Here is a 12,615-nt window from a genome sequence, read left to right on the forward strand (position 1 = left end):
CACAACACTATCTTACTGTCCTTCACAACACTATCTTACTGTCCTACACAACACTATCTTACTATCCTACACAACACTATCTTACTGTCCTACACAACGCGATCTAACTATCCTACACAACGCGATCTTACTATCCTACACAACGCGATCTAACTATCCTACACAACGCGATCTTACTATCCTACACAACACTATCTTACTATCCTACACAACGCAATCTTACTATCCTACACAATACTATCTTACTATCCTACTACACAACACTATCTTACTGTCCTACACAACACTATCTTACTGTCCTACACAACACTATCTTACTGTCCTACACAACACTATCTTACTGTCCTACACAACACTATCTTACTGTCCTACACAACACTATCTTACTGTCCTACACAACACTATCTTACTGTGCTACACAACACTATCTTACTATCCTACACAACACGATCTAACTATCCTACACAACGCGATCTTACTATCCTACACAACACTATCTTACTATCCTTCACAACACTATCTTACTGTCCTACACAACACTATCTTACTATCCTACACAACACTATCTTACTGTCCTACACAACACTATCTTACTATCCTTCACATTACTATCTTACTGTCCTACACAACACTATCTTACTATCCTACACAACGCTATCTTACTATCCTTCACATTACTATCTTACTGTCCTACACAACACTTTCTTACTGTCCTACACAACACTATCTTACTATCCTTCACATTACTATCTTACTGTCCTACACAACACTATCTTACTATCCTACACAACACAATCTTACTGTCCTACACAACACTATCTTACTGTACTACACAACACTATCTTACTGTCCTACACAACACTATCTTACTATCCTACACAACGCGATCTAACTATCCTACACAACGCGATCTTACTGTCCTACACAACGCGATCTTACTATCCTACACAACGCGATCTTACTATCCTACACAACACTATCTTACTATCCTACACAATGCGATCTAACTATCCTACACAACGCAATCTTACTATCCTACACAACGCGATCTAACTATCCTACACAACGCAATCTTACTGTCCTACACAACACTATCTTACTGTCCTACACAACACTATCTTACTATCCTACACAACACTATCTTACTGTCCTACACAACACTATCTTACTATCCTACACAACGCGATCTAACTATCCTACACAACACTATCTTACTATCCTACACAACACTATCTTACTATCCTACACAACACTATCTTACTGTCCTACACATCACTATCTTACTGTCCTACACATCACTATCTTACTGTCCTACACAACACTATCTTACTATCCTACACAATGCGATCTAACTATCCTACACAACGCAATCTTACTATCCTACACAACGCGATCTAACTATCCTACACAACGCAATCTTACTATCCTACACAACACTATCTTACTGTCCTACACAACACTATCTTACTATCCTACACACCACTATCTTACTATCCTACTACACAACACTATCTTACTGTCCTACACAACACTATCTTACTGTCCTACACAACACTATCTTACTGTCCTACACAACACTATCTTACTATCCTACAAAACGCGATCTTACTATCCTACACAACACTATCTTACTATCCTACACAACACTATCTTACTGTCCTACACAACACAATCTTACTATCCTTCACAACACTATCTTACTGTCCTACACAACACTATCTTACTATCCTACACAACACGATCTTACTATCCTACACAACACTATCTTACTGTCCTTCACAACACTATCTTACTGTCCTACACAACACTATCTTACTATCCTACACAACACGATCTTACTATCCTACACAACACTATCTTACTGTCCTACACAACACTATCTTACTGTCCTACACAACGCAATCCTACTATCCTTCACAACACGATCTTACTGTCCTTCACAACACTATCTTACTGTCCTACACAACACTATCTTACTGTCCTACACAACACTATCTTACTATCCTACACAACACTATCTTACTATCCTACACAACACTATCTTACTGTCCTACACAACACTATCTTACTATCCTACACAACACTATCTTACTATCCTACACAACGCGATATTACTATCCTTCACAACACTATCTTACTGTCCTACACAACACTATCTTACAGTCCTACACAACGCGATCTTACTATCCTTCACAACACTATCTTACTGTCCTACACAACACTATCTTACTATCCTACACAACACTATCTTACTATCCTACACAACACTATCTTACTGTCCTACACAACACTATCTTACTATCCTACACAACACTATCTTACTATCCTACACAACACTATCTTACTGTCCTACACAACACTATCTTACTATCCTACACAACACTATCTTACTGTCCTACACAACACTATCTTACTATCCTACACAACGCGATCCTACTATCCTACACAACACTATCTTACTATCCTACACAACACTATCTTACTGTCCTACACAACACTATCTTACTATCCTACACAACGCGATATTACTATCCTTCACAACACTATCTTACTGTCCTACACAACGCTATCTTACTATCCTACACAACACTATCTTACTATCCTACACAACGCGATATTACTATCCTTCACAACACTATCTTACTGTCCTACACAACACTATCTTACAGTCCTACACAACGCGATCTTACTATCCTTCACAACACTATCTTACTGTCCTACACAACACTATCTTACTATCCTACACAACACTATCTTACTATCCTACACAACACTATCTTACTGTCCTACACAACACTATCTTACTATCCTACACAACACTATCTTACTATCCTACACAACACTATCTTACTGTCCTACACAACACTATCTTACTATCCTACACAACACTATCTTACTGTCCTACACAACACTATCTTACTATCCTACACAACGCGATCCTACTATCCTACACAACACTATCTTACTATCCTACACAACACTATCTTACTGTCCTACACAACACTATCTTACTATCCTACACAACGCGATATTACTATCCTTCACAACACTATCTTACTGTCCTACACAACGCGATCCTACTATCCTACACAACACTGCCTTTCAAGAGCAGCACTATTCTTAAGGCTGTAATGTCTCTCAATAGTGAAAGAGATGTAGGGTGACTGCATGCCCAAAGCGATCTCTCTGTAAATACGCTATCTATAAATTATTTCACATGAAGGGGTTTGGAGGGGGGGGGGGGTACTCAGAAGAGGGAAGAGAAAACATATTTATCAACAATCTGCTGTGAGGGGCTATTAGTTTACTCCATCACCTGTATCACAGATACCAGACAACATTTTCAGCGCCCTAGGAGATGTTTCCTAAAATATAGCCAACATCAGAGCGTGTTTGACATAGAGAGAACCCATGTGACTGAGAGTTTGAACCCAGGTTGTCTGTACATATCTAAACAGTGTTAGCCTGCTGAACTAAAGCCTAGGCATTAGCTTGGGGAGCTTAACGCAAGGCTACAGGTCTCAGGCCTTACAACCTCCACCTCACACACACACACACACACACACACACACACACACACACACACACACACACACACACACACACACACACACACACACACACACACACACACACACACACACACACACACACACACACACACACACACACACACACCTCATACACCACATCTATTTTCCTCAAGGCTACAGGTCTCAGGCAAGGCTACCTTACCACCTCCGCTACACACACACACACACACACACACACACCTCATACACCACATCTATGTTCCTCAAGTCTACAGGTCTCAGGCAAGGCTACCTTACCACCTCCGCTACACACACACACACACACACACCTCATACACCACATCTATGTTCCTCAAGTCTACAGGTCTCAGGCAAGGCTACCTTACCACCTCCGCTACACACACCTCATACACCACATCTGTGTTCCTCAAGGCTACAGGTCTCAGGCAACGCTACCTTACCACCTCCGCTACACACACACACACACACACACACACACACACACACACACACACACACACACACCTCATACACCACATCTATGTTCCTCAAGTCTACAAGTCTCAGGCAAGGCTACCATACCACCTCCGCCTCACACACATACACCACATCTATGTTCCTCAAGGCTACAGGTCTCAGGCAAGGCTACCTTACCACCTCCGCTACACACACACACACATCACATCTATGTTCCTCAAGGCTGCTGTTGCTATGCGAGCTTCACTGCAGTTTGTGTTACAGCTCTGTCATGGCCAGTAACATTATGAATAATTCAATATCTTTAATGAAAAGAGACAAAGTGATTTTACTGATGGGAATAGACAATACCGTTCTCAGTACTTTCTGAGGGAAAAAAAAACAAATAAATGAAATAGATTCCGACATGAAGTTGAACAATTATCCAGAGTAACAATGGTGTGGAAGGGCTTGGAAGGAAAGCAGTTCATCCACCCACCCACCATCTCTTCTCTGCTGTTCTTTCATTCGCTGTTCCACTGTCTCATTTGCAATTCTAATACAGGGATGATTCCACTAATCATATTATGATTAAAAAGCACCACGGTACGGTAGAGCCGCCTCGTTGATCGCCGACGTGCCACTCAGACGTCACCATGTTGAGCTGTCGCACCGGAAATGAATTGAACGGAAAGGGTTGTCAGACTGTCACACTGATTGTCCACAGGTACGTTCATTGAAGGGGATGGGTGAATGGAAGTCGGGCCTCCACTTCTGGAGATAAGACAAAGGGGATATTCTATTTGATAGGTTGTGTCACTGTCAAGGCTGTGTGGGAATGTTCTACACCTGGATTCTGGGGGGATTGCTTGGTTTAATTACAATTTTAACACCAGCATACACATACCAAAGCTTTCTGTATAACTGTGGACAACACCAGGCCAGCTCCATCAAACAGACTTCACACTGAGAGAAAAAACAACTTAATTACACATCTCACTGTTTACTATAATGGCACTTCTGTATGCTAAATGTATGCTAAGGGGAGAGAGGGTAGGGGGGGGTTGAGAAACATCACTGTCTGTCTGTGACAGCTCATCACCTGCAGGACACTCTCTCACCTCTGGGAGCAAAACTGTCAAACACACACGTCACTATTTGTTACAATAAGTGTCAGGCGAAGACATCGTCCAGACAGTTTGTCATGGTCAGCCCATGTAGAAAGAAATACTGTGCTGTATTATACAGTATTGATTTAAGCTCCTTGCACCATGTTCTGGAGGCTAACAATATGAGTCTATGACTCACCATAATAATACACAAGGCCGTTATACACATCACAAGCCTCTCTTCCTTATAGAGCAGTAAGAGACATTACCCTCAGTTTAGACCTAATTACCTTCCAGTCAACTCCCGAGGCTGTGGGTGGATACAGGAAGATGTGGACTAATCAAAGACCCTGCAGGCTCAGACCCTGCCTGCATTCACCAGTAATTAGGTGCGCACACACACACACACACACACACACACACACACACACACACACACACACACACACACACACACACACGTCTCTGAGGGGTTTACTCTTAGGGAGATCTTAACCAACTGCATGCAATTTTTGAGAGAAATCAGGCATTTGTGTAAATACACTCTCATTTACATAAATACCCACAATCTGCCCACTTATCCCTATCTCTCTATCACACTGCCAGTGAATGTGCCTACCATGCTGCCAGTGAATGTCCACCAAGCTGCCAGTAAATGCCACCCTGGACAAAGCTGTAAACATGGTTTGAAGCACACTGCAGAAAGTCTCTACAGCAGAGATACTTACACAACTACAGTCTATCTACACCAACAGGTTCCTAGGATGGGGTTGGGGAGAGAGGTTCCCTGCCACGACAACCTCCTGTGTCTGTGTGTGTGTGTGCATATAGTGTGTGTGTGTGTGTTCAGGGGCCTCCTGTTGTCTCACGTGGGGAAGCACAGCTGGGGAGCTTTTTCATCAGCGAGAAAAGAGGGCTAATTACTAAGATTGGGAGAGAGAGAGATGGGTAGAGAGAGAAATAGAAGAAAGAGGGAGGCTGGAGGAGAATGAGAAAGGGGGAACGAGTGAAGATGACGAGAGAAAGGGGACAAGACAAAGGGGAAAGAAAAGAGGGGGTGTAGAAAGTAAGGAGAGAGCGGTAAAGGAGAGCACCTGCCACTCTTTCTACTCATCGCTTTCTCTCTCTCTCCAATGCACACACACTCCCTCTCCTCCCACCCTGTGACAGAGGGTGGCCCCCCTCTTCCTCCAGCAGAGATGCAGAGAGAGAGAGAGAAATAGAGAGAGGTAAAAGGGAGGGAGGGATGTAAGAGGGAGGAGAGAAAGGGAGAGGCAGACTCATTCTGCTACCAGTGCGCTCTGCGCTCCTCTCTATGCCAGTACCTCTCCGAGTGGCTCCCACACACACACTCACTTTTTACTGCACGCTACACACACTTATCCTGAGGACCACAGACACAGACAAAGACACTGAGGTTGTTGAGTGGGAGCGGCATGGAATGGAACCTCAGAAGGATGGACAGTGAACTGAGACAGATCAACTCGGACCTGCTGCAGCCCAGTAAGAGCATCAAGAAGCCCTCGTCAGGCACCATCACCCTCAACGTGGGGGGCTTTCTGTATGCCGCGCACCGCACCACCCTCAGCCGCCACCAGGGGTCAGTGTTGGAGGAGCTGGCCAGCGGCAAAAAGACCGTCCAGCACACTGACTCCATGGGCAACCCCTTCATCGACCGTGACGGCCCTGTGTTCCGACACATCCTCAACTTCTTACGGACCGGAGACCTGCAGCTACCCGACGACTTCCGAGAGGTGGGCCTTCTGAGACGGGAAGCAGAGTTCTACCGCCTCAGTGGATTGGTGGAGGCCATTTTGGAGTGGGAGGAGCTGCGGGCGGTACAGCGGGAACCCGCCTTCCTGGAGGTGACTGACGAGAGGTCACAGGGCTTCAAGGTGTACTGTAGTGACCCCAGTTTCATTGACAAGGTCAAAGGTCGCCTGGTTCAGATCTCAAAGAGCCGTCTGGACGGCTTCCCGGAGGAGTTTGAAGTGTCGTCCAACGTGATCCAGTTCCGCCACTTCATCAAGTCAGAACCGGGCTCCAGGCTGGTGCTGAAGCAGGACAGTACCTTCGTGTGTACTCTGGAGTGTCTGAAGCTAGAGACGGTGATGCTGGCTCTGAAGGCTGGCTTCTCTATCATCACCTCTCTGGACAGCAGCAAGGGATCTGTGGTGGCCGCAGAGGCACTGCACTTTGTCAAGTAAGAGAGGGAAGAGAGGGGAAGAGGGAAAGATGGGGGAGAGGGATCTGGGAGAGAATGGACAGGGAGGTAGAAAGAGAAGGGAAGAGAATGGGGCAGGTAACAGGCAGGTAGAGAGGGGAACTAGAGGGAGGAGAAAGGTGTCTGATTCCAGATTGACCCCTAGCCCCTGGGCTGGAACTGATGCAGGACAGAACACACACTCTCAGAGGAAAAGTCTCCTACTGGATTGCATCAAGCTGCTTTTTCCATCCTGTCTGCTCCACCTTCAAACCAGCCTTTGTGTGCACAGTGAGGTATTACAGTGTGTGTGTTCTGTTGCTGTGGTCTAATATTTAGTTGTGTGACCAAGCCTTTTTCTGGATTCTGAGGGGAGTGGTAGAGTGGAAGAATGTACTGAATGACCTACTGACGGTTGCTGATTATTGGACGAAAACAATTGTTTTATTCCAGAAACTTCTCACACAGCCTGACTGGATGAGAGGTGTGCTTTGCAGAAAATATACACGTAGGGTTTAGACCCAAGGGTTCAAATCTAGCATGATGCATGCGCAGTGAAGATTTTCAAATCAGAAACCAACTTTGTGATTGTTTGATTGCCTGTGCTGTGAGTGAGTAAGCAACAATGTGTTCATTTGGATATGTGAATGTTTTGTTTTACACACAATAAAAGTAATGAATATCGTCAGTCATTACATGGTTATCTTGTTAAATATTACAGACATATAGCATCTGGAAATTGGTTTGGAATTTTTCTTCCACAACACATGAACTTTGTGTTCATTCTATTATATAGTACAAGGGGACTTGGAAACACAGTGCATTCAAAAAGCATTCAGACCCCTTCCTTTTTCCACATTGTGTTGCGCTGCAGCCTTAATCTAAAATTGCTTAGATTAATTGTTTTCCTCATTAATCTACACATAACACACCATAATGACAAAGCGAAAACAGGCTTTTAGAAATGTTTGTATTTTTTTTTTTAACTACAACTGAAATACCTTATTTACATAAGTAGTCAGACCCTTTGCTATGAGACTCAAAATTGTACTCAGGTGCATCCTATTTCCATTGATCATCCTTGAGATGTTTCTACAACTGGCTGGAGTCCACCTGTGGTAAATTCAATTGATTGGACATGATTTGGAAAGGCACACACCTGTTTATATAAGGTCTCACATAGGACAGTACATGTCAGAGCAAAAACCAAGCAATGAGGTCGAAGGAATTGTCCGTAGAGCTCAGAGACAGGATTGTGTCGAGGCACAGATCTGGGGAACGGTACCAAAAAATGTTTGCAGCATTAAAGGTCCCCAGGAACACAGTGGCCTCCATCATTCTTAAATAAAGTAAGTTTGGAACCACCCTGACTGTTCCTAGAGCTGGCCCCCCTGTCACGTTCACTGTCTTCAAACTCCCTGTCATAAATGAGCCAAGGCGAAACCTTCACAAAAAACAGGTAACAGAACCCGAACGTGACGCAACCGTGGCGCACACAAACACACACAGAAAATAAATAATTACCCACAAACACAGGCGGGGAAAAAGGCTGCCTAAGTATGATTCCCAATCAGAGACAACGATAGACAGCTGCCTCTGATTGGGAACCATACCCGGCCAACAAAGGAACAGACAAACTAGAATACCCACCCAAATCACACCTGACCTAACCAAATAGAGAAATAAAAAGGCTCTAAGGTCAGGGCGTGACACCCCCAGCCAAACTGAGCAAATGGGGGAGAAGGGCCTTGGTCAGGGAAGTGACCAAGAACCCGATGGTCACTCTAATAGAGCTCTGTGGAGATGGGAGAACCTTCCAGAAGGACAACCATGTCTGCAGCACTCCTGTCTCCTTTCTGGAGACACCTAGTAATAGCTGTGCAGCGACTCTCCCCATCCAACCTGACAGAGTTTGAGAGGAACTGAAGAGAAGAATGGGAGAAGCATGTACCAAGCTTGTAGCGTGATACCCCAGAAGACTCTAGGCTGTAATCACTGCCAAAGGCGCTTCAACAAAGTACAGAGTAAAGGCTCTGAATACTTACTGAATGTGAAATTTCCGTTTTTTTAAATTAAATTTGCTAAGAATTCTAAAAACCTGTTTTTGCTTTGTCATTATGGGGTATTTTATGTAGATTGATGGGGGAAAAAACGATTTAAAATCAGTTTTAGAATAAGGCTGTAATGTAACAAAATGTGAAAAAAGTCAAGAGGTCTGAACACTTTCCGAATGCACTGTGTTTATTTGCATCAATATTATGACAGCTCATTAAGGCAGAAAGATTTTACCATACGGATTTAATAGAACAGACCATAACTAATGCTGTAGACTTAGAACTATAATAGAGTTAACTACTTCTACGTTCCTTATTAACTGTAATGTAAGCTTACTGTATTGGAAAATGCATCAGCGCCCAACAACCCAGCACAGTTACTTCCAGCCAAACCCTCAACAGACAGGTTATTATGTCATGTCAAAAACAATGCAGATTTATAAGAATCTGAATTTAATCAGAATTCCTACATTAATCTCAGACTCTCGTTTCCCATTTCATGATTTTTATAATCTAATATTTCTTATAGGAAGTGATCACTGGTGAGAAAGATCAGTGACTGACAGTTGTGCTGGTGTGTCTTCTACTCCCCAGAGTTTGGAGACTGGTGATATTTAAAGAAGTGGGTCAGAAAGGCAATTCAATAAACGCTGCTCTCTTCCCTCAAGGTGGACCTCTTTTTAAATTCATGTCTCAATGTTTTACATTTGTAGTACTATCAATTACTTCACTTTCAATTTGGGCCATGTCTACATTTGACAACAAGACTAAACATATTGAATATTTCATTGTATAATTTCCCAAAACTCTGCAAAAGGGGTTGTTGTTGATCAGTATGTACACACAGTATTCTATTACATTGTTGTACAGAGCACAAGTGGTAGAATATAATATGGTGTGTCTCTGCCTAACCAGACACATTCCCTTTAGTTTGGACTTAGAGTTAGGCTACTTGGTATTCCCCTGCCTCCCAGTGCTAATTGCTTTACCATCTTCTAATTAATCTCTGCCAGAACCCTTCTGACACAGGGAAACAGATGGTGCGAGACTAGAACATTAGGAACTAAAATAAGTTAACTCAGTCTGTGCTTGAAAAACAGTAGCTGTAGTGTTTAACACATATGGAGTCGCCCACCTCGATTCAGCCTGTGTCTCAAACACCCCAAAAACCATCTGTTGCAGCCAGGGCTCGAAATTAACATGAGTAATTGGTAGCATTGGTGCTCCCAATTCTTTTAAAGTTAGAAGCACAAGAAAGTCTAGGAGCGCCAGATATATTATAGGATTCTAGCTTCTTTTGAAGCACATGTTGTGCTCTAGAATCTAATATTTAACCCTGTAAAAACATTTGGTTATTATAAAAAGCTAAAATATTGATACAAAAACAGTCGTGGTTTCCACTAATGCAATGCTGCTGATTGTTGGGAACCACCAAGACTCTTCCTAGAGCTGGCCAAACTGAGCAATCGGGGGGGAAAGGGCCTTGGTCAGGGAGGTGACCAACAACCTGATGGTCACCCTGACAGAGCTCCAGACTTTCTCTGTGGAGTTGGGAGAATCTTCCAGAAGGACAACCATCTCTGCAGCACTCCACCAATCAGGCCTTTATGGTAGAGTGGCAAGACGGAAGCCACTCCTCAGTAAAAATGACAAATGATAGTCCGCTTGGAGTTTGCCAAAAGGCACCTAAAGGACTCTCAGACCAAACTCTGGTCTGATGAAATCAAGATCGAACTCTTTGGCCTGAATGCCAAGCATCACGTCTGGAGGAAACCTGGCACCAACCCTATGGTGAAGCATGGTGGTGGTAGCATCATGCTGTGGGGATGTTTGTCAGTGGCAGGGACTAGGAAACTAGTCAGGATTGAAAGAAAGATGAACGGAGCAAAATACAGAGAGATCCTTGAAGAAAACCTGCTCCAGAGCTCTCAGGACCTCAGACTGGGGTGAAGGTTCACCTTCCAACAGGACAACAACCATAAGCACACAGCCAAGACAACGCCGAATTGGCTTCGGGACAGGTCTCAATGTTCTTGAGTGTCCCAGGCAGAGCTCGGACTTGAACCCGATCGAACATCTCTGGAGAGAACTGAAAATAGCTTTGCAGTGACACTCCCCATCCAACCTGACAGAGCTTGAGAGGATCTGCAGAGAAGAATGGGAGAAACTCCCCAAATACAGGTTTGCCAAGCTTTCAGCGTCATACCCAAGAAGACTCAAGGATGTAATCAATGTCAAAGGTGCTCTAACAAAGTACTGAGTAAAAGGGTCTGAATACTTATGTAAATGTGAAATTGTTTAATCTTTAATACATTTGCAAAACTGTAATACATTTTAGAATAAAGCTGTAAAGTAACAGAATTAAGAAAAAGTCAAGGGGTCTGAATACTTTCTGAATGCACTGTAGATCCACAATATGACAGATCAGTCTATGAACTCTGTTTGTGGCCTCACTCTCCCTCCTCCTGTCTGTCCATGGATAGCAACATGGCTGCCTCTCTCTTGTATGAAGGTAATACATGCAATACATCATCTAGACCAGGGATGGGCGCTGAACACGGAACGAGAGAGTGATCAGAAACAAACAATACAAAAGTTATTTAAAAAATAAATATTAGCCTATCTGTTTAATTTGGATCCCGCGATGCAGTTGGCCTCAGTTGCTGGGACCACTACCATCTGTCCCGGGATACTGCCGAACCGCAAAGTCTGAAGAGCTGCTGCTTGGCAAAGCAGCTACCCTAGCTGCTCACTATCACGCTAGCCAGGCTTCCATGATAGTTTGAACACTACATGTGAATAAGTTAGCCCTTGTGACTGGCACTACATATAGTTCCAGGCTTCTGGCTGTTTAAATTATTGCTGTTTATATCCCTGCAGTTTCAATCGACCCTGTGATTTGTGCTGGCTGGAACTGCATGGAGTACCAGCATTAGCCTATGTTGCTACCATCATGCTGCCCAAAGTTAAAGAAGGTTGGAGTAATGGGGATCACAGGTGCGTGATCTTTTAAATCAACAACAAGTTGTCTACAAGCAATTGTTACAGCAATTGGAAAATAGCTTCAAGAGCTTTGTCCAAATACTTGTGGACTCAACTAACAAAAGAATGGACCATCTGACCAGAGAGGTCCAAGACCTTAAGAACAGATTGCAGTTATCCCAGGGAGAGGTGGATGTCATGAAAGAGACTTCCAGCAAGATGACAACCAACTGTAAGTCCACGCGAGATGACATGAGCACTGTCTGTGAATTATTATT

General features: G+C 43.6%; 1 protein-coding gene across 1 annotated transcript; it reads left to right on the forward strand.

Annotated features, from left to right (window-relative positions):
* Nucleotides 1–6,330: 6,330 nt before the first annotated feature.
* LOC110501706 (BTB/POZ domain-containing protein KCTD4) lies at nt 6,331–7,993 on the forward strand. The gene has a single exon (XM_021579445.3). It carries the CDS (start codon nt 6,535–6,537, stop codon nt 7,303–7,305), a length of 771 nt encoding a protein of 256 aa, XP_021435120.1. The 5' UTR covers nt 6,331–6,534; the 3' UTR covers nt 7,306–7,993.
* Nucleotides 7,994–12,615: the final 4,622 nt, after the last annotated feature.

This window comes from Oncorhynchus mykiss, chromosome 22 (assembly GCF_057628025.1).
Source record: "Oncorhynchus mykiss isolate SJ-2025 chromosome 22, ASM5762802v1, whole genome shotgun sequence".
Taxonomy (NCBI): domain Eukaryota; kingdom Metazoa; phylum Chordata; class Actinopteri; order Salmoniformes; family Salmonidae; genus Oncorhynchus; species Oncorhynchus mykiss.

Excerpts from the sequence above, each read along its gene's own strand:
- LOC110501706 (XM_021579445.3), top strand. The coding sequence starts at position 6,535 with ATGGAATGGAACCTCAGAAGGATGGACAGTGAACTGAGACAGATCAAC.